Raw genomic sequence first — 22,530 nt, forward strand, 5'->3', positions numbered from 1 at the left:
CTGTCCTCCCAGACAGCACCAGGGCCCTCCTGGGGCCTGCAAAATGGAGCTCATCCACTAGGCTCTCAGTGGAGAACAGTGAACCAACCACCCATCAGACTCGGAGGCCCCTCCCACCATCCGCTGCACCCACGGAAGAAACCCCAGCGCAGTAAATCCAAGTCAAATGCTCCACTGTTCAACGTCACATTAAAAACTGCCCTTTTTGTTACAAGTTTCTACTGTTAAAATGTTATATTCAAATCAAGGTGCTCATTAGATTGCATTTGTATTAATTCAGTTTCAGTGCAAACCACCCTGAGCCGCAAGGGAGGGCGGAACAATTGAACGAACGAACGAATCAGAAACCTGAAATAATCTGGTACTTTAACTAATCGATACAAAGCTCCCAGGAGGCCAGAAGACCTGTTCTGACAGAGCAGGTCTCTCAGAGCTCTCATGGAGCGAATCAACACACAACAGAGTCAAATACCACAACAACAATCCAACCGTGGTTCTAAACAACACAACAACCACACTGTAACAGAAAGGGTAACTTGGCTAAGGCCCCCAGAGAGATCAGGCGGGGAGGGGATGTCTGAGGGGGCTTGTGGTCCTCTCAGGGGAATGCCCGGTGGGGGAGCTCCCTTTCGGAGGCCCTGCGGAACGGGGCGGGGGGGGGTCAGGCTCCCCTTCCCTCGGTTGTGGGCAGCTGCGGTTTGGAGAGTCCGCAGGAGAGAAAAAGGGTGGGGTGGGGTCAGACACTTGCCTCTGAGCCCCCCCCTCAAAATGCAGGGCGGGAGGGCTTCTGCAGTCCCCCGAAGGGTTTGGGCCTCTATGGGTGGGGGAGGGGGCACAGGCCTAACCCAGCAGGACTTTGCTCATGTTCTTACGCCAGCTCAGATGGGGGGGGGGGCATCTTGGGCGGCTCCAGGGCCATAAACACATTTGTGGGTGGCCCCCCCCCCGGGCTCTCTTCCTGCCCCCTGCTCTGTGGCCAAGGGATCCTCTGCTGTGGCCAGGCAGGGCCTGGAGATCTCCCGGAACCGCCGCTGATCTTCAGATCACTTTCCCCGGGGCCGCTCCAGCGGGCATCCCAATGTTTGCCCATGGGTGAAATTCCTCCCCAGATCCCCCCCCTCCCTCCCTCCACGTGCTTTGCCCCCAAACCTGCAGGATTTCCTCAGGCCGGAAAGCCCCCCTGAGCGGAACCCTCCCGGGCTTGGCCCCACTGCAGCGTCAGCCGAGCAGCGACAGAAGGGTGTTTTTCTATACCAGTTTGGTGTTGTGGTCAGGAGTGCGGACTTCTAATCTGGCATGCCGGGTTCGATTCCCCCACATGCGGCCAGATGGCACTGATAAAACGGTTCTGACCGGGCAGTTCTCTCAGGGCTCTCTCAGCCTCCCCTCCCTCACAGGGTGTCTGTTGTGGGGAGAGGAAAGGGAAGGCGACTGGAAGCCCCTTTGAGCCTCCTTCGGGTAGGGAAAAGCGGCATATAAGAACCGACTCTTCTTCTTCTTCTTCTTCTATACCCGGCGCCACTCCGTTTTCACGGGCGACGAGCGGGAAGACCCTTTTCTAGCGGGCCGTGCGGGGGGGGGGCTCCTGGAGTGCCCCACGGACGGTGCCCGGGGCTGGGCCGACCCCGACTCGTGGCTGCACGCTCCCCCCCCCCCTCCCCGCCGACTTTCTGTTTCCATTCCCGGGCTGACGCTCCCGGCGCGCCTCCTTCCGCTCGGAGGGGGAAGCCGCCCTCGGCCACTCGCGGTTCTCAGTCCGGCAGCCTCCAAGTTCGACGGGAGCGGAATCCCGCTGGGGGAGGGGGCCGGCCGGCCGGATGAGGTCGCTCTGGGGGTCCTTCTGCGGCGCCGCCCTCCTGCTCTCGGTGGGGGGCTCCGGTGAGTCCTCTTGGCCGTCGGGGGGGCCGGAGTTGCACTGGGCTCGTGCGCAAAAGGGGAGGGGGGGTAGCGGCGTCCCTGTGCGAGGCGCCTAAACGGGGCTGGGGGGGGGGTATGTTTTCCGCCTGGAGCCCCTTCCCCGCCGCTGCCCTGGTTGGAGGCGCCCCGGGAGGGAGGGAGGGAGGGGAGCGCCCCCTATTGGTGTTTCCCCTCCCCCCCAGTAGGTCTTCCCGGGGCAGGAAGTCTCCCTGGCAGGGCTGGCGTAGCAGAGTATCGTGTCCAGATCACGGGAGGTGATGGTACCGCTTTACTCTGCTCTGGTTCGGCATCACTTGGAGTCCTGGGTTCAGTTTTGGGCCCCCAAGTTGAAGAGGGATGTTGACAAACTGGAGCATGTCCAGAGGAGGGCAACAAAGATGGTGAGGAGCTTGAAGACTAAGACATATGAGGAATGGTTGGGAGAGCTTTTTCTCTTTAGCCTAGAGAGGAGAAGACTGAGAGGGGATCCTCAAGTATTTAAAAAGGTGCCATATAGAGGATGAAGCAGAATTGTTCTCTCTTGCCCTGGAGGGACATAGCAAAACCAATGGGATGAAATTAATTCAAAAGAAATTCCGTCTCAACATCTGGAAGAAGTTCCTGACAGTGAGAGCGGTTCCTCAGTGGAACAGGCTTCCTCGGGAGGTGGTGGGTTCTCCATCTTTGGAGATTTCTAAAAAGAGGCTGGAGAGCCATCTGACAGAGAGGCTGATTCTGTGAAGGTTCAAGGGGGTGGCAGGTGACAGTGGGTGAGTGAGAGGGTTGGGAGTGTCCTGCATGGTGCAGGGGGTTGGGCTAGATGACCCAGGAGGTCCCTTCCAACTCTGTTATTTTATGATTCTACCCAGAATTAAACTTTGTGGGTCTTAAAGGTGCCCCTGGGCTCAAACTTTGCTGCCCAGCTTGAATAGGAGGGCTCCTTAAAATGAGATTTGTCCTAGTGGATCCTTGTTTTAAGTAGTCATTCAGAAAATATGTCCTCTTTCTGCTTTTCAAAATATGGAAACCAAAAGTAAATAAACAGAATTGTGGGGCTGGACACGTCAGGTGCCCCCAGTGCTGAGTGACGCACGGCCTTTAGCAAACGTCCCAGGCGCAGGCGCAGGCCAGGCCTGGCTCCCTCTGCCTTGCTCTGCCTTCAGAGGAAGCCGATAAGGCCGCTCCGCCCTCCCCTCCCCTCGGTGTGCAGCCTCCCTTTCGGGGAAATCAGATGAGAAGGAAGAAGCTGAATCCTCTTTTCTGGGCACCAGAGGGCAGCCGGAGTTTTTTGTGCCTAGCAGGAGAGATTTGTGTGTTTTTGTGTTTGTTTGTTTGTTTGTGGGGCAACTTTAACAGGACTGCCAGGGCAGGACTGCCAGGTGGAAATACTGGACACCCTTTGTGGATTGGGGCCTTTTATTATTATTATTATTATTATTATTATTATTATTATTATTATTATTATTATTATTATTATTATTATTATTATTATTATTATTTAATTTCTAGACCGCCCTTCTCCCAATAGGTCTCAGGGCGGTTTACAACATAAACAGTTAAAACACAATAAAATCCCCATAAAAACCCCAATTAAAAGTTACATATAACATATCACATAACATATAGCGGCGGTGGTCACAATTCTGATCTTAGTTCAGCCTGGTGGAGAGAATAATGTTCAGAAGAGGGTGGCACCAATACAATAGATCTAACCATGATCTCGGTGTTAGAGATCTCAATATTGGAGGGGATCCTCTGATGGATTAGTGGGAGAGCTGCCCTGGCCTCAACCATATGCCTGGCGGAAGAGCTCCGTCTTACAGGCCCTGCGGAAAGCTGGTAGATCCTGCAGGGCCCTTAGCTCTTCTGGGAGCTCGTTCCACCAGGTTGGGGCCAGGACTGAAATGGCCCTGGCCCGGGTCGAGGCCAGGCGAACATCCTGTGGGCCCGGGACAACCAGTAAATTCATACCCGCAGAGCGGAGTGCCCTGCGGGGGGCATAAGCAACCAAGCGGTCCCGCAGGTAGACGGGACCCAGGCCGCGTATAGCCTTAAAGTCAATATCAATACCTTAAATCTGATTCGGAAACAGACTGGTAACCAGTGCAGATGACGAAGCACCGGCTGAATGTGGGCCCTCAAAGGTGTTCTAGTGAGGACCCTGGCAGCCGCATTTTGGACCAGCTGTAACTTCCGAGTCAAAGACAAGGGAAGGCCCGCGTAGAGCGAGTTACAGAAGTCTAATCTGGAAGTGACCGTTGCATGCATCACTGTGGCCAGGTGTTCCGAGGACAGGTAGGGCGCTAGTAGCCGGGCTTGGCAAAGATGGAAAAATGCCATCCGAGCTACATTGGTGACCTGAGCCTCCATAGAGAGGGAGGCATCAAATGTCACTCCCAAATTCCTGGCAACTGGTGCAGGTGTTAATTGCACCCCGTTCAGGCATGGGAGGCGCGCTTCCTGGTCCTGCCCTCTTCTGCCCAGCCACAGGACCTCCGTCTTGGAGGGGTTGAGTTTCAGGCGACTCTGCCTGAGCCATCCAGCTACCGCTTCCAAACAGCTGGCAAATGTATCCGGGGTGGAGTCCGGCCGGCCGTCCATTAGGAAGTAGAGCTGGGCGTCATCCGCATATTGGTGGCAACCCAGCCCATAGCCCCGGACCAGCTGGGCTAGAGGGCGCATATAGATGTTAAAAAGTGTGGGAGAGAGTATCGCCCCCTGCGGAACCCCACAAGGGAGCTCACAAGGGCTCGACAAACTCTCCCCCATCGCAACCCTCTGCGTCCGGTTCTGGAGGAAGGAGACCAGCCATTGAAGCGCAGTCCCCCTTATTCCAGCTCCGGCGAGGCGGTGTACCAATAACTCGTGGTCGACCACATCAAATGCGGCCGACAGGTCTAGAAGCACGAGAATGGCGGAGCCGCCCCGATCCAGCTGGCGCCGGATATCATCCATGAGGGCGACCAGCACGGTCTCCACCCCGTGGCCAGGGCGGAAGCCAGACTGGTATGGGTCGAGGGCCGAAGTTTCATCCAAGAAACCTAGGAGTTGGTCCGCTGCGGCCCGCTCTGTCACCTTACCCAGAAACGCCAAATGCGAAACTGGGCGGTAACTGGCGGGGTTCCGCGGGTCCAATGATGGCTTTTTCAGTCAGGGGCGTACCACTGCTTCCTTGAGCCCCTTGGGAAACTCTCCAGATGTTAAGGAGAGGTTGACAATCTCCCTCAAGGGGCCTCCTATCCGCTGGTCGCCCGATTTGAGCAACCAGGACGGACAGGGATCCAAGGGGCAAGTGGGGACTCTGGGTGGGTTGCAGAACGTAGAGAGCAGGGCGATTCAATGGCAGGGACCCGCAGCCAACAGCCCAGGAGGCCTCCGGTTCCTTCCCATCCCCTGAGATCTCCCTCTGGAAAGAATTCTCTGGGTCCCGCTGAAGAGTGGAAAGTCAGCAGTCGTGAGGAATTTGATGTTCTCAGCCCTCCTTTGCCCTCTAGAAACATTTTGCATGGAAATTAAGCCATCTGCGCCTAAGAATGCGCCTGAGTTCTCCTTGAGGAAATTCCTTTGGTTTCCCTGAGATTCAGTCGGTGGTTTGGATCTGGGGAGGGGGGGTGAGGTGGAGAGCAGAGGGCTCCCAGTGCCATGAAGGGCGTGCAGGTTTCCCACGAGGCACCCCCCCCCCCCGAGACTGAGCACTGTGTATTGCACACAGCCAGTGTGCATTTTCCTTTCTTGAACTCTCCCTCCTTTGCGTATACGTAGAACAACTGCAGATGCTGAATTTCCTGTGCATCTGAGCATTCTGTCATTTCTGGCAAAAAGAAGAAAAGCCCGTCTGTGAATTGCTGCCAGAACTTGCTCTTTGGAGGCGGCCTGATCCACCCCGCAGACGGAAACAGGTTTTGCAGTTGCCTTTCTCCCCAGGGGCCTTAAAATGGCAGCTTCATGAGGGGGGAGTTGTGGGGGGAGGTCTAGGGATCTCGAACCAAGAACTTGCCCCTCACAAAGCAGCCCCGACAGCCGGAATAGCATGAGGCTGAGCTCATGAGGACTAGAAGCTTGGTGGGGAAGGGAGATTGTTTGTACCAACCACACCTAGCAGAATTAGAACCAAGGCTATGGCCTTTTAAGACCATCTTTATTTATTTATTGCGTCTGTCATCTGCCCCCTCCCTTTCCCTTCTTAATGGGTATGGAATTGGGTTAAGGTATCCCCTGTGCAAACACCGAGTCATGTCTGACCCTTGGGGTGACGCCCTCCAGCGTTTTCATGGCAGACTCAATACGGGGTGGTTTGCCAGTGCCTTCCCCAGTCATGACCGTTTACCCCCCAGCAAGCTGGGTACTCATTTTACCGACCTCGGAAGGATGGAAGGCTGAGTCAACCTTGAGCCGGCTGCTGGGACTGAACTCCCAGCCTCATGGGCAAAGCTTTCAGACGGCTGCCTTACCACTCTGTGCCACAAGAGGCTCTATGGAATTGGGTTAGTTATATTGAATATTGAATTTTGCCGCCATTCTTGCCTTTTGTATTAATTGTATTATGTTTTATTGTGCTTTTATTGTTTTAGGGGATTGGTTTTTATGTGACCCGCCTCAACGGGGTGAGGTGGGATATAATTTAAATAATAATAATAATAATAACAACAACAACAACAACAACAACAACAATATTCATGTTATAGTTATATAACGCCCTCCCTGAAGGCTTGGGGCAGTTTACATAGAACAAGAACAATTCAAATATAACTCAGTTTATAATAATACAATAATAATAACTATAACATTATGAACAATGGACCATTGGGGAGAGCAATCAACCTTACTGAAGGCCCGCTGGGTGGGTGGGTGGGGGAGTCTGCAGTGAGGGTGGTAGGCGGGCGTCAGAGGTTGAGACAAATGCACCTCTGCCTCAGGGTGGCTGCAGCCCCTTGAATTCCTACTACCCAAGAACTTCTGAGCCGCCTTGGGCCACTCGTGGGCACTCTTGGAAAACCACTTCCGATGTGTGGGGTGGAATTCACCGGAGGCTCCTCTTCCTCTGCTGTTCCCTCGGCTTCTCTATTCTCTCCTGTCTCTCTTAGAATCCTAGAATGATAGAGTTGGGAGGGGCCCTCCAGGGCCATCCAGTCCAACCCCTGCAGAGTGCAGGAACTCACAACTACCTGCCCCCCCCACAGTGACCCCAATTCCATGCCCAGATGATGCCCCCCCCAAAAGCCCCAGAATCCCTGGCCAGTCTGGCCCGCAGGAAATCCACCTCTTGACCCCAGAGTGGCGATGGGCATTTTCCTGGGCATGCAAGGAAGGGCCCCAAGAGCCAAGCATGGACGCAATCCCTTCTGCCCACCCACTCACCATCTGCCCAAGTTCATAAAAACAGCATTTCTGGGAGGTGGCTATCTAGCCTCTGCTTAAAACCCACCACCTCCCTAGGAAGCCTGTTCCACTGAGGAACCGCTCTGACTGCCAGGAACTACTTCCGGATGTTTAGTCCAAAATTCTTTTGAATGAATTTCAACCCATTGGTTCTGGCCTGACTCTCTAGGGCCACAGAAAACACCTCTGCCCCGTCTTCTCTAGGGCAGCCCTCCAAGTATCTGAATATGGTGATCCTATAATCTCTTCCTGTTATCCAGTCCCCTTCCCACATTTCCCAAGGTCCCTGGCCCCATTTGGCTTTCCTTGCCTCTCTTATCCTTTCACCCTCACTTGATCTGGGTCTCTGAGCAGGGGTGGGGTTTGAACAGGGGTTCCCTTCCTCAATTTTGTTTATTTATTTTATTTATTTAGATTTAGATTTATATACCGCCCTCCCCGAAGGCTCAGGGCGGTTTACATTAAAACTAATCAACGATACATGAAACAGTCTTCGTTAAAACATACAGTAATTAATAACAGTGGTTGTAACCATATAACAGAATAATGTAACAGTATAACAATATAATAAAATAATATAACGATGGAACAGTGCAATACCACAACAGGTCCAGAGCGCTCTGGTGGAGTTCTGGGAGGAAGGGGGGAGAGGGGGGGAGGGGGGGAGCGGGGGCCCTTCATTCGCTGTTGGTTGTGCATGGTCTCAACCAAATGCCTGGCGGAGCTCCTCCTTGCAGGCCCTGCGGAACTGTTTAAGCTCCGTCAGGGCCCTGATCTCTTCTGGAAGCTCATTCCACCAGGTGGGGGCCAGAACAGAGAATGCTCTGGCCCTGGTCGAGACCAGGCGGACTTCTTTAGGGCCAGGGACCATTAGCCGGTTGGTGGCGGTGGAGCGCAGAGCTCTTTTAGGGGCTTAGGCAGGGAAGCGGTCCCTCAGATACACTGGGCCCTGACCGTGAATGGCCTTGAAGGTAATTACCAGAACCTTGTAATTGGCAGTCCCTTGACTCTGCCCACCTTTCTTTTTGTTTCTCCCCCCCCCCCAGGTTCCTCCTCCCTCCACTCCCTGAACTACTTCTCTATGGCTCTATCCGAGCCCAGCTGGGGGCTGCCCCAGTTCCTCGAGGTGGGCTACCTGGATGACCAGCCCATTGTGAAGTATGACAGCCACACCCGGAAGATGCTCCCTCAAGTCCCCTGGATGGAGAAGGCCGGGAAGGAGGACCCCAAATACTGGGAAAGGGAGACCCACACAGGGCAAAACACGGAGTTTCAGTCCAGAGGGAACCTGGAGACGCTGAGGGATCGCTTCCACCAGGAGAACAGCACAGGTGAGTGGAGGGGAGGGGTGTCTGGAGAAGAAACAGGCTCCCTTTTTGCCATGGGTGATGATTGGAGGGCATAATCAAAACTCTGGTGGACCGAGCAAAACAGATCTGCAAACCACACCGTCTCACTGGCCAATTGAATCAATTTAAAAGGACTTTCCTGCAGATGGCTACTCAACAACAGAAATCAGAAGAGCTAAAAAACCAGGATGAAATCCATAACTGAAAAAAAGCAGCCTCACACAGGAAAGGTATTTCTCCCGTTCATCAAGGGAACCGCTGATTGCACATGGAAAGCATAACCTTCAAAGAGGCTTCAGACCCACCAAGAAAATACAACAAACTAGCAGTAGAGCCCGCTGTCCAAAAAATACAGCGGGCCCTAGGGGAGGGTTTGCTTCCCCTCCCCCCCATGTAGGAAAACGCTCTCCAGGCGCCGGGGAGCGTTTTTAGGCAGTGTGCAGGTTTTAAAACAGTCTCCAAGCCCCGGGGAAGGTGATCGCGGATCGCCTTCCCCGGGGCTTGGGGAGCGTTTTAAGGGGCGGGGGCCAGGGAGCCTACCTTTGCTCTTGGCGGCCAGCAAAGTAATGGCTGCCGTGGAGCGAAGGAAAGCTCTGGTGGGGGGGGGGGGTTGGGAGGCGCTTTGCGCCTCCCAGTTAGTTGTTGGTTGGGCAAGCAGCCAATCAGCAGCCACACTGTGCACGGCTGCTGATTGGCAGCTTGGAAGTAGACTGACCAGCGGAGGGGCCAATCGGGAGGCGCGAAGTGCCTCCCGATTGGGCCCTCTGCTGGTCAGTCCAGGGGAAGGGGCCTATGGGCACCCTTCCTCATCCCGGACAGGACCCGCCTTCAGGGCCCTTACTCCTTTATTTAGTCTGTGGCGCCGCGGGGCTGTTTTAAGATGATACGGCCAGCAAAGGACAAGAGAGACCCCCTCGCCTCCGCAGGGGTCTGGCGCATACCATGCAGCCGTGGACAAGTTGCACAGGAACTACGAAATGCAGCATTCGGACAAGAATAAAAGCGCATGGCAGGCATCTGGGAAGTCGGCAGTAGCTGAAGATGCTGTAACACAAGCTAGACATTAAATCTTATCTGAAGACACAGAAATGTTGGACAACACCAGTCACTATTGTGTCAGAATGCACAGGGGAGTCCTTGAAATCCATGAATACCAACATAGACTCAATAAAAAGGAAGCAAGTCTAAAGACCCAACAAAATCTGGCTCCCGGCACTAAAAAATAAAAGAAGCAAAAAACCCAGGAGTTTCCTGCAGCATTCATAAAACACGATCAGCCACAGCCTCCCTCCCCCCCTCCCTCCGCACAGCCCTCTCCCCAGCCTGGTTGAGGCGAGTCACACACAGTCCAGCCACGGACAAAGGACCCCCCAGACAGGCAAATGCATCTTACCTGGCAAAGGGAACCGTTCGCCTCACCCGTGCCAATAAGTCTTACTGTGAAAAGGAATTCCACCCAGACCCCCACATGCACATGCGCCTCACCTCCACCTGAGGGGTGGAGACTCTAAAAGGACTTCCCACCCCAGTCACACCAGGCCATAGAGAGAGACGCACACACACATCTGGCTGGGAGAGACCTCTGTGGATGCCGGCCACAGAGCCAGGTGAAACGCCAGGGGCCAAAACTGCCAAAACACAACCCCACAACCCAGGAAATCAACAAAACCCCATCTAGAAAAACACAGGAGCAGTTTTCTGGGGGGGAGGTTGGAACCCCCACAACTAGGACCCCCCCCTTTCTCCAGTAGGCCATGAGGTGGGCTGCTGCCTGCCGGAAGAAAGGAGGACTTGGGGGTGGGCTGCTTTGGAAGCAGAATCATTGAGTTGGAAGGGACCTCCAGGGTCATCTAGTCCAGCCCCCTGCAGAATGCAGGAAATTCACAACTACCTGCCCACCCACAGTGACCCCAATTCCCTGCCCAAATTATACCCCCACACACACACAAAACAACAACAACAACAAAACCCCCAGAATCCTTGGCCAGTCTGGCTGGAAGAAATTGGCCTCCTGACCCCCAAAGTGGCAGTGGGCATATTTCCCCGGCCATGCCAGGAGCCACGCGGGGACACGATCCCTCCTTATGGTTGTAAATTGCCCTGAACCTGTTTCTGGGAAGGGGCAGTATATAAATCGAATTATAAATTAAATAAATAAATAAAACCCTCTCATGATAGGTAGGAGAATTAAGCTAAACTTCATAATATGTTTGGACCTGAAGTCATAAAATAATTTATGAATTTCATAAAAGCCGTGAGAAGCTGCTTATTTTCCTGGTTTTAATTTGAAGAAGAGGAGGAGGAATTGGGTTTTGTATTCTCCTCTTCACTACCCAAAGGCATCTCAAAGCGCTTTACAATCACCTTCCCTTCCTCTCCCAACAACAGAAGTCCCTTCAGGTATGTGGGGTTGAGAGAGCGCTGAGAGAACTGCTCTGAGAACAGCTCTAATAGGACTGTGCCTGGCCCGAGGTCCCCCAGCTGGCTGCATGTGGAGGAGGAGGAGGGGGGGGAATCGAACCCGCCTCTCCCGCTTAGAGGCTTCCGTTCTTCTGCCTGACACCAGGGGGGTTCTCTTTGAGGATACTGTTAAAATGGGGGTGGGGGTCAGACTGACATCTCATTTGCTTCTTAGGAAAGAAATCCTGGCTGTTCTGATTATTCCTTTGATTTGGAGTCTGACTCTATGACAAGATTTCAGGGCTTTGAATGTCAGCAAAAAATGGCAAGAATCTCCCCCCCTGCCCCCCCCCCCGGCCATTTCTTCCCCTACCCCCTAATATATTGAACTCTCTGGCAATTCCTCTCTTTAAGGGCTGCAGTGGGGGGGGGGAGAGATTTCTGAAATCCCTCCTGGAGTTGGCTCCTTATTGCTGGGGGAGAAAACATCCCTTGGGGACAAGAGAGAGAAAGAGAGACCCCCCCACACACAGAATCCCCACAGGAAAATCCACTGGAAGGGTCCCCAAGCACGGGGGGGGGGGGAGATGGGAGATGGGAGATGGGAGATGGGAGATGGGAGATTGGGAGGGGGGTCACCTCCCTAGACCTGCTCCCACCTAATGACCCCCCATACCAAATGCCTTCTCATCCTAGCAACCCCCCCAAGTGTGCAGAAACCACAATTGGTGAATGGGGGGGCATCTGCTCTTGTCCCCCCCTCCCCATTCAAAAACTCCCCTTTCCTCAGTTGTTCCTCTCTTAGGTAGCAGATCTCTATGATGTGGGGGGGGGGCTGCTTCTGGACGGCCCCTTTGGGGGATGGGGAGCAGAAAGACCCTGGCAGGAGGGGGGTTGCCTTTCTGGCGGTTCCACCCCATCTGTCAAGCCCCCCCCCCTTCAGGTGGTGAGAAGCCCCCCCCCCCAAACACACCCTCCCTTCATCTCCCTCCTGTTTCTTGCAGGGCTCCACACATTGCAGTGGATGTACGGCTGTGAGGTGGGGCTGGGTGGGCGGTTCCTCAGGGGGCACATGCAGTACGCCTACGACGGGGAGGACTTCATTGCCCTGGACCTCACCTCCCACACCTGGACGGCCTGCGTGCCCCAGGCCAGGATCTCCCAGCAGAAGCTGGACAGGAGGCTGGACATAGCCCAGCGTTACCAGAACTACCTGGAGGAGACCTGCGTGGAGTGGCTGCAGAGGTACCTGGACTACGGGAAAGAGACCCGGCTGAGGACAGGTGAGCTGGGGAGAGAGGGGCAACCTCCATCGTCATGGGGATTCGGCTTGTGGGAGGGGGCCCTGGGAGGAGCTCAGAGCTGAGGCCCCTCCCCATGTGTCAAAAGGCCCTCTCTGAAGCTGGGAAATGGCTGAGCTCTTTGCTGCTCCCTCTGATTTCAAGAGGGGATTGGCTGAGGGGATTGGCCCATGAGTGGCTCTTAGCCCCAAGGCGTAGATGGAACACTCTGCCCAGGGCAGGGAGGCTCTGCAGTCTTGGGAGGGAAAGAGTGGGAGGCTGGTTGGTGTTGAGACTTCTGGCTGGTGACCTCCTGAGGGCAGCTGGGGTTTGGCCACTGTGTGACACAGGGAGTTGGACTGGACGGGCCATCGGCTGACCCAGCAGGGCTTCCCTTGCGTTCCTATGTCTGGGGCAGTGATTCTCTATCTTCTTGGGGCTTGGGGGCAAGAGTGAGGGGAGAGTTTTGGGGTTCTGGCCCCACTAGTGGACCTCCTGAGGGCAGCTGGGGTTTGGCCACTGTGTGACACAGGGAGTTGGACTGGACGGGCCCTTGGCGTGATCCAGCGTGGCTTCTCTTATGTTCCTGTACTGCCCCACCACACGGCCTCTGGTTCCAAAACATGGATCCTCCGTATATTTACATGGAATTCCTCCACATTCACTATGAAATGTCATCATAGTGATCCACAAAGAGCAGATCCACAGATTTCTGGTGCCAAAACCAAAAAGCTAAGGTGTGGTAGATCCTCATGGCTTTTAACGCACCTGCAACCTGGAGCTGCTGTAAAATCACACATCATGTCCGTGTCCTTCAACGGTACCATCATAGGAAACTTAACTCCACTGATCCTGGTGGGGCTGTGGGATCTTCACTTTGGGTCCTCTGCAGGCAACCAAGGGGAGGACATGGATCCTCATAATTTCTGCATAGATCCCACTAAAATACACCACCAAATCAAAGATCACACCAGCATCCGTGAACAGAGGTGTATTTCTTGAGCTGGCAGTAGATTTTGGAGGACTGCATGCAAAATAACAATTAAAAAAAAGAATCCATGCATTTTTATTTATTTTATTATTAGACTTATTGAGCACTGCTCTTGGGCCAGCCGGCTCACAGTGGTTCACAACAAGATAATAAAATCACAACAGTAAAAAAAACGACCGCCCAGAAACCCCATTTGGCTCCACCAACTGCAAGCCTCAAAGTTGTGAAGATGTTTAATTTTTTTAATGTTTAAAGATTAAATCATTGTGAGGAGGGGCCATGTAGATCTCCCTGACGCTGGCCTCAGCCAAATGCCTGCCGAAATAGCATGATGATAATTTTATTAGAGGTACAAGTAGCCTATTTAAATTCACATACTGGTTCTTTAATATTTGTTGACATGTATTAAAAAACAAAAACAAAGTGTGTTATAGGATTATAATTCTTTCATTTGGAAATAGTAGCCACTGATGAAGGAGTTTTCCTTGAAAAGAAGTGTTGCAAACTAGATCTTATTTTGGCATTACTTGGATTTAACGAAGAAGATATTTTCTTTCCACATGGTTCCCTCACTACCTTGTTTTCTTTGTTGATAATTGTCTTAGACTTACGGGTCTTCCTGATTTCCTGCTCTTGGGAGATGCAGCAGGTGACCGTAAGGATGCTGTTGCCTTTTCCACAGAGGCCCCGGACGCGAGGGTGGCACGCAAGGCGGAGGATCATCGGGAGACCCTCCTCTGCCAACTTCATGGCTTCTACCCCAAGGAGATCGAGGTCACCTGGATGAAGGACGGGCAGGATCGGAAGCCGGAGACCTATTCGGGGGGTGTCGTCCCCAACTTGGATGGGACTTACTACACCTGGCTGAGCATCGAGGTGGACCCCCAGGAGAGGGACCTCTACCGGTGCCACGTGGAGCACGACAGCCTGCCGGAGCCCCTGGACTTGGCCTGGGAGGAGCCAGGTGGGAGACTGTGGGGGGGGGGGGGGAGGCTGGGAGGATCTGGGAGGCAGACTCTTGCCCAGGAAGGAAGGAGATCCTCCCAGAAAAGGAGATCCTCCCACCTTAGCAGCATCTCAGTTTAGAGCAGCCTCTCCCACTAGGCCCCTGGGCTTGCTTACCTGTTGCGTGTACCCCTGTGTTAATGGGGCGGGGGGGGGGGGCGGAGTGCCCAGTGGGGCTGCAGGAACTCAAGGTGAAGGGTGCCATTGCACACAGAATGCCCTTGGTGGAAGTCCAGCAACCGGAGATGGTTGGGCTGGGAAATCCCTCCCAGAGTCCTCAGGGGCAGCATAACCCTGACTCCCCCCCCCCCTCCTTCATCCTCAGCTTCGAATCTGAGGCTCATTCCGGGCATCTTCGGGGTCCTGGCTGCTCTCCTCCTGGTGGGGGTCGGGGTCACCTGCTACATGAGTAAGTAAACGGGGGGGGGGGGGAACCTGGGCTGGGCGGTGCCTCTGTCTGTCTGTCTGTCTGTCTGTCTGTCTGTCTGTCTGTCTGTCTGTCTGTCTGTCTGTCTGTGCGTGGCGTCCCTGTGGGAGACCTCCCGAGGGGGGGCCATGGGGGTGGGCCAGATGTTGCCCCCGTAGCTGGTGGTCCCCACAGCCCCTCCCCACAGAATGGCAGTTTGAAGACAGTATTTTTTGACAGCTTGAAGAGTATTTCTTTGGGAGTTGATTTTGAAGTCCTTCCAGCTCACCTTTCCCTCTCGAGGGTGGACCCCCCCTCAGGGGGCTTCTCCGACAATATTCTGGCCCCAGCATCTCCCCCCTGACCTGTCACACGTGGGGCAGTTTGCAGGCCTCGAGGGCCTCAGGCAGAGGGGAGAGGAAGGGGGGGGGGTCCAAGCCTCCAGTCCCCCCCCCCCCGCCTGGGACCCTGTCTTGTGGCCTGAAGGTCCTCTAGTCCCCCCACTAGAGGCAGCCCCCAGGAATGAATGGAGCCCCACTGACTTGAGTGGGATTCCTCTTGTGTAAGAGGAATTCTTCCCTTCAGGGCTCCCATCTAAAGCACCTGGGCATGTCTGCCGCCCCCCCCCCTTCTCCCTTGCACAGAGCCGGATCTCGTGCCTGGGGTGTGTTTGGGGGGGGGGTGTCTAGTCATGGCTTCCTCTGCTCTCATTCGGGGGGGGGGGAGGATTTCCCCCATTCTCTCTCAGCACAAGGGGCCCGGGGGGGGGGGGGAAAGCTTTGGGTAGTTGATTCCAAGGGGGTTGGAGGAGTGCCTGCCAGGGGTGGGGTGGGGCCAGTTTAGGAGGCAGAGAACCCCAAGGATAGCTTCTCTGTGCAGGGTGTGGATAGATGGCCTCTGGGTACCCCTTCCGGCTCTGACTTCCTGATTCTCTCCCTGCAGGAAAGCGGAAAGGGAAGGGCTACAACAAAGCACCAGGTGAGTGGTGCCCCTTCCCCAGAGGAAATGAGGGTGGGGCCCATTGAAGGATCAGCTGACAGACACCCCCAACACCGCCCTTGTGAAGGGGTCTGGGGGATGAAGGGAGCACCTGCTGGGTGGGCTTCCTGGGGGCAGAGAGAGACTCCCCTGAGCCCGGCTGAGCCTCTGGGGAGCCCGGCTGAAGTCCAGGTGGGATCCTCAGAGACAGGAAGAGAAGCCTTTGAGGTTCTCCCTCCTTCCTGCCAAGAAGGCCTCTCAGGGGTCCCAGCAAGAGGGAGGATCAGGCAAGCTGGCCAAGGGCCCGAAACGCGTGGAGAGGAGGGCTGGGCGGTTGGGGGAGCCCAGGGACTGGAGACCAGCGGAGGGGACTGGGGGAAGGGTGGGAAGCAGGGCCTGGAGGGGGAGAGAGAGAGAGGGAGAAGGGAGGCATGGATTGGAGGAGGCTGGGGGGTTGTGTTTGGGGGCTGGGGAGCAGGACAGCCATCTGCTAGGCAAGGGGGGCGTGGAGAGGAAGGGGGTGAGGCCAGAGGGGGGGACAGGGGCTCAAGAAAGGACAGCAAGGAGGGCGTTCTGGAGGGCTCAGACACGCTCCAGGGGTGTTTCTGCGGGTCCCTCCGCCCATTCCTTTGCCCACAGGAATCCACCAAGGCTGAGGCCCTCAGTCAGCCCCTTCCAGTCCCCCTTTCCACGGGATTTCAGAGTGTGAAAGGGCAAGATCCACTTGGCAGTGGTGGGCTGAAGGGGCCTTATTTATCATGGGTGAAGGGGCCCGTTGCCAGCTCTGACTGGCAGGTGCCCTGCAGGGTGCTCAGTCCTCTGCCTTCCCCCTCATCTGCCATCTCTTCCCGAACTGGAGGCATCGGGGACCCCCTGCCTGCCTGCTGAGGGGAGGGTCTGCCATTCTGCCTCCCTCCCCTCCCCTCTGCACCTCTTTGGGTCCCTTCCTCTGCCCCAGAGGGCATCTTTTGTGAGGGGTTCAGGCTCAGATCTTCTGCACTGTGTGTACTTCTCTAACTCTTACAAGCACGAGGGGTGGGAGAGGTATTCACATGGGAGCGGAGGTGTTTGGGGGTCTTCTCCAGTGTTACTAACCCCCCCCCCCGCCCCTGATTTTGCAGGAAGTGACCAGGGATCTGACACCTCCACCAAGAGTAAGTGTGTCTGTGTTTGGGGGGGAGGGCAGCTGTGGATGCTGACTCTGTGGGGGTCCTCGCCCAGATTTTAAACGGTGTCTTCTCTCAGCCCTCTTCCTTGCCTGCACAGCCCTGGCCCTGGCTAGCTGGTGAAATCTCTCCCCTAGAAGACCCTACGGCAGGGGTGGCCAAACGGTGGCTCCCCAGAGATCCATGGACTACAGTTCCCATGAGCCAGTGCCTGGCAGGGGCTCATGGGAATTGTAGGCGTCTTTGGCCATGCCTGCCCTGTGGGATTGTCGTGGGCCGCCTGCAGAAGTGTGTGGTGCCCGGCCTACTAATTAAAAAGCAGCACAAACCAGCCTTTTCGCTGGGAGGAAGTTCCGCGGTTTCCCCCTGGAGGACCCTCCTCCGTTGGCTCTGAGGGAGGGGTCAGGAGTCAGGACTCTTTTACTCATATGAACATTCAGGAGGGCTCTCCCCACCTCTTCCCCTGTGGAAAGGGCCCTCAATCAATCCTAGAATCTAGAGTGGGAAGGGGCCATGCAGGCCATCTAGTCCCACCTCGTGCTCAGTGCAGGATCAGCCTCAAGCACCCAGCAGAAGGATCTGTCCAGCTGCTGCTTGAAGACGGACAGTGAGGGGAAGAAGAAGAAGAGTTGGTTCTTATATGCCGCTTTTCCCTACCCGAAGGAGGCTCAAAGCGGCTTACAGTCGCCTTCCCTGTCCTCTCCCCACAACAGACATCCTGTGAGGCTGAGAGAGCCCTGAGAGAACTGCCCGGTCAGAACAGTTTTATCAGTGCCGTGGCGAGCCGAAGGTCACCCAGCTGGTTGCATGTGGGGGAGTGCAGAATCGAACCCGACTCGCCAGATTAGAAGTCTGCACTCCTAACCACTACACCAAACTGAGAATATCCCCACCTCCTTAGGCACCCCATCCCACTGATGAACAAGACTCCTCGAATCCTAGAGGGGCCATGCAGGCCATCTAGTCCACCCCCTGCTTAGTGCAGGATCAGCCTCAAGTACCCAGGAGAAGGATCTGCCCAGTTGCTGTTTGAATGCTGCCACCTTAGGCAGCTCATTCCACTGCTGAACTACTCTGAGTGATCTCCCCCCCCCGATATCTATCCAGTGCCCATTCTACACGTAGTTTAAACCCACTCATTTGGGTCCTCTCCTCCGTTACCGACAGGATCCTTTCCCTGCCCTCTTCTAAGTAACAACCTTCCATCCTATCCCCTCTCCATCTCTTCTTCTCCATGTTCCTCCACCTTTCCTTCCTCCTAGGGCTTGGTCCCCAGGCTGCCCCCAAATCACTGTCACCTCTCTCCTCTGCCCCCTCTCCAATTTGTCCCACGTCCTTTTTGAAGTGAGGCCTCCAGAACTGCACCCGGGACTCCAGGTGGGGCCTGACCCGTACCGTATACAGCACAGGGACGAGGACTTCTTGTGATTTTGATCCAGCCCCAGACTGCATTTGCCTTCTTTACTGCTCCTATTCCGCTTCCAGTCCACAAGGACCGAAGGATCCCGTCCTCACCCTCTGCCGGCCACAAGTGTATCTCCCTCCAGCATGGCTGCTTCTCGCTTGTGTGGCCCAGATGCAGAAATCTGCCCTTCTCCTTGTTGAACTGTATGAATTGTTGTCATTTGCCCAGTTTTCCACTGTGTTCACATCTTGCTGAACTCTGCCCCTCTCCTCTGGGGTGTTTGCTACTCCTCACAGTTTGGTGTCATCCACAGATTTAATGAGGAGTCCCCCACCCCCTCATCTAGTGGCCCCCACTGCTCACCTCCCTCCACTCTGATGGAGAGACCTTGACAGCCACTCTCTTTGGGTGCAGCTTTCTAGCCAGTTGCCTTTCTGCCTAAGCATCCGAAAATCCAGTCCTCTGGTTTAGCCACCAGAACATCATGGGGAACCTTGTCAAAAGCCTGACTGAGATCCAGGTAAACAACATCCATTGGGTTTCCACGATCTAAGAAGCCCGTCACTTGGTCAGGGAAGGAAACCAGGCTGGTCTGGCAGGACCTCACATATCTGAAGGATCTTTGCCCCTGCTTCCCTCTGCAGGGTCTTCCTTGGGGGCCACCTATCCAAGTCCTGTCCCTGCTTAGCTCCTGAGATCCAGCACGTTCGGCCTACATCATGTTGCCCTCCCTTCCTGACACTTCTTCAGCTTGTGCCAAATTAAGCCTTTAAACGGGAAGAAAATGAGCATCGAGTTTGTAAAAAACAAAACAAAGTTAACTTTGCCTATAGTTAAAATAAAGTGGGAAGCCATGTTGGTTTGAAGGAGCAGAACAGAATTTGAGTCCAGCGGTACCTTTAAGACCAACGTGACTTTATTCACAACTGGGAATGCAGCTGCCATTAATCACTAGCCTTAACATTTTTATTCCCCTTTCCTTGTTGTGAATGGAAACTCAAATGGAAACTCAACACAATGGACTCGGTGTGTTATTCTAGCAAGGTGAACGTGAAAGCTCACATCTTGGATAAAACTTTGTTGGTCTTCAAGTTTCCTTTGGACTCAAATTTTGTTCTGTTATTAGAAGTTACTGGAAGGAAGTTATTGGCCGAGATCTGGGGGGGGGGGGGGCTGAGATGGCCCCCACCTTAGCGAAACTCCAGCTTGGATGGCCTTTGAGTGTCCCCTCCACTCTGGTTCTTATGCATGTTGACAGTTTAGTGGTGGCTTCACTCTCCTTTTTCTTCTTTTTCAGTTTCTGTCCCTGCCTAAGAAGAGGATCCACTCCAGGGATTCTGGAGGAATCTGCTGTCCCACGCAGGGATCTTCTACCGCCTCCAGCTCCTGTTCGTGGGGCCCCTGATCTTCTCTCTAGCAGCAGCTTCTGGTTTCCATCTCTGTCCCTTGGGTCTTGAGGGATCTCCCCCCCCCCCAAAATGGATTTGGTTGATTTAGTTCTTGTTCTGATATTCAAGCCATTAGTATTAATTGGAAATGAACTGAAATATTGCACTCTTTCCCAAAAGATAAATCCATTTATCGCCTGTGCTTAATGTGCCATATAATCTGCAGTGAGTGGGGCTGCCTGTAGCTCAGGGGTCGCTGTGTTCCCACCTCCTCTTTCTGACTTTAAATTGATACCTGGGAGGGGTGTGGCCAAGATGTCCTGAGAGGATTGCAGTGCAATCACTGAATCATAGAATCATAGAGTTGGAAGGGGCCACACAGGCCATCTAGTCCAACCCCCTGCTCAACGCAGGATTAGCCCTAAGCATCCTAAAGCATCCAATAAAAGTATGTATCCAGGCTTTGCTTGAAGACTGCCAGTGAGGGGGAGTTCACCACCTCCTTAGGCAGCCTATTCCACTGCTGAACTGAGCTTTGAATTTTTCTGACCCAGATGCAGAACTTTACACTTATCCTTATTAAATTGCATCTTGTTCTCATTTGCCCATTTTTCCATTGTGTTCAGATCTCGTTGAACTCTGTCTCTATCTTCCGGAGTATTTGCCAGTCCTCCCAATTTGGTGTCATCACTGAAGCCTGACAGGGGCCAATTGTGGAAGCAATTGGCAGAAAAGAGGAGGGGTACGCAAACCCCACCTCACCTTTCTACCCAGGAAGACCTAGGGAACTCTTGGGGCCGTCTCCAATCCTTTAGGGAGTATATCTCCCTGGATTACAGGCTGTCAGCGTTTCGGGTCAAGAGGACGACCGCCATATTCTATCATGGACTTTTCTTTCTTTCTCAAAGAATCTACTTTAACCCTCCACTACAATTTATTGCAAATGAACGCTGTGAACTGAGGGGAGGACATCTGCTATATTTTAAAATATCAAGAGACCGCAAGTATCACGGAGAGATACTTGCGGTCTCTGTGCTTTAATTGATATTTTAATTGATATATTTTCTCTTTCTTCTCCCACAAGCTCTTCCCTCCCCCCCCTCAACCAATTCACAAGCGAATTCCCTCTTTCATCGAGTGAGAGACTCCCAGCTAATTATACCCACTAACCAAACAAAGAGAGAGCTTTGAAGATTTGTTGGTGAAAGTTCAGTGGGGGAATTTGACTTGATACGGAGATCGACAAACTGATAATTTGGGATCGCTCGTGCTCCTGCGAGACCTCACGAGACTTTCTGTTTATAGTTTGTGACTGCCTAGAACTATGGAAGAATTAACTAAGGCACAGCTTTTCCATTTGTTATGCAAAGGAAACTCAAAGATACTGAAAGCAGTCAATAAGCTGGAAAAGGAAATCCGTGGGACTAAGGGGGAGCTTTTGGATGGAGCCCATGGTCCGGAGAGACCAGCTGATGACGTAGCTCAGCTAACAATAAATCAAACGAAACTTCAATGTCTGGAAGTTAATCAACTGGAGGGAGAGAGTGCCAGAGATGTAAAAACCCAAAGTATCTTTGAAGAACCTGGGAAAACAGATTCAAGGAAGGAAAGTACCGAAAAACTGGAAATCTATTCAGAGCAGGAAATGATTTGGATCAGCAAAATAAAAAGAGTCTATTCAAACGCGACAGCAACCAGGAAGCTATCAGGAGATATTCCTGTGCGACCAGAGGAAGAGATCCAGATTGACAAAGGATTCAGAGCCTACTCAAAGGTGACTGCAAGCAAGAATCAAGTAAGAGATTTCTTTGGCCCTGACAGAAGGACAATCAGAAACACTCTACTATGGAAAAAACACAATTTCATTTTCTGCGACCACCTGAAGGATGAGTTGAACAATGGAGTATTCTCCTGGCTTCCTGTGGGAAAGACAGCAGCAGTAACTTTTAGGACAGGACCAATATATGAAGGGAACTGACTTTATATCATCTAAGACAATAATAGAATATATCCTTATAATAGATTATACCCTCATATGTATCAACAACTACTTTGCTAAGAAAGATGGTAATAACTCCTAGATCAGGATTAATATGCGATGGGAATTGAATATGTATGTCAATATGTATGCTAAAAGAGGATGACAAACCATACTTCATAGGCATTAACAAGACGGCAGTAGTAATTCTTGGGTCAGGGCCAATTTATGAAGGAGACTGACCTAATATCATTTAAGATAATAACAGAATGTATTCTTATAACAGATCATACTCTCATATGTATTAACAATCACTTGGCTAAGAAAAATGGTAAAAACTTCTAGATGAGGAATAATGTGATGGGAACTGAATATCTATGTTAAAAGAGATGGCAAACCATATCAGCTGGTCGCTTTTTCTTCTCAATTTCTCTGTAAATGCTTTATATAATAATAAATACATGGCTCTTTTAAAATATATTCGTTTTTATATAGTGTTTGCGCACACGTGCTCTGAGAAGCCACCTGCTAGATCTCCTTGAGATGTTTCTCCACAGGCCAGCCAGGCGTGAAGCAGCTGGAGCATGACCTGCTGGGTCTCCAGGGCACTCGTGTTCCATGGGGTGTCCCTGCCCTCGCTTGGGTCTGCCGCAGCAGGCTGGTCGGGGATGTTCTTCTCTTGAGTGGCAACAAAAAAGGCTCTCAAGGAATCGGCGGAGCATCATGGGAAGCAAGAAAACTGGGCAGCCTCATCTCCCCACCCACACACCTATATACAAATGACATCCTTTAATGCATTTTAAATAGAATCATAGAATCCTAGAGTTGGAAGAGACCTCATGGGTCATCTAGTTCAACCCCCTGCAGGACACTCACATCTCAATCACTCCTCCACTGTCACCTGCCACC

General features: G+C 53.2%; 1 protein-coding gene across 1 annotated transcript; it reads left to right on the forward strand.

Moving 5' to 3' along the window:
- The first annotated feature begins 1,705 nt into the window (after positions 1–1,705).
- On the forward strand, positions 1,706–22,099 carry LOC143834089 (class I histocompatibility antigen, F10 alpha chain-like). Its single transcript, XM_077330677.1, has 8 exons — positions 1,706–1,878; positions 8,322–8,606; positions 12,029–12,307; positions 13,978–14,259; positions 14,626–14,709; positions 15,649–15,684; positions 16,806–16,838; positions 19,553–22,099. Exons 1-8 carry the CDS (start codon positions 1,818–1,820, stop codon positions 19,567–19,569), a joined length of 1,077 nt encoding a protein of 358 aa, XP_077186792.1. The 5' UTR covers positions 1,706–1,817; the 3' UTR covers positions 19,570–22,099.
- Positions 22,100–22,530: the final 431 nt, after the last annotated feature.

Source organism: Paroedura picta, chromosome 3, assembly GCF_049243985.1.
Source record: "Paroedura picta isolate Pp20150507F chromosome 3, Ppicta_v3.0, whole genome shotgun sequence".
In the NCBI taxonomy this organism is placed as follows: domain Eukaryota; kingdom Metazoa; phylum Chordata; class Lepidosauria; order Squamata; family Gekkonidae; genus Paroedura; species Paroedura picta.

Bases quoted from the DNA above. Each gene is read 5' to 3' on its own strand.
- LOC143834089 (XM_077330677.1), top strand. From the start codon at position 1,818: ATGAGGTCGCTCTGGGGGTCCTTCTGCGGCGCCGCCCTCCTGCTCTCG. The intron at 1,879-8,321 runs GTGAGTCCTCTT...CCCCCCCCCCAG, and splicing joins GCTCTCGGTGGGGGGCTCCG to GTTCCTCCTCCCTCCACTCC. The intron at 8,607-12,028 runs GTGAGTGGAGGG...TGTTTCTTGCAG, and splicing joins CCACCAGGAGAACAGCACAG to GGCTCCACACATTGCAGTGG.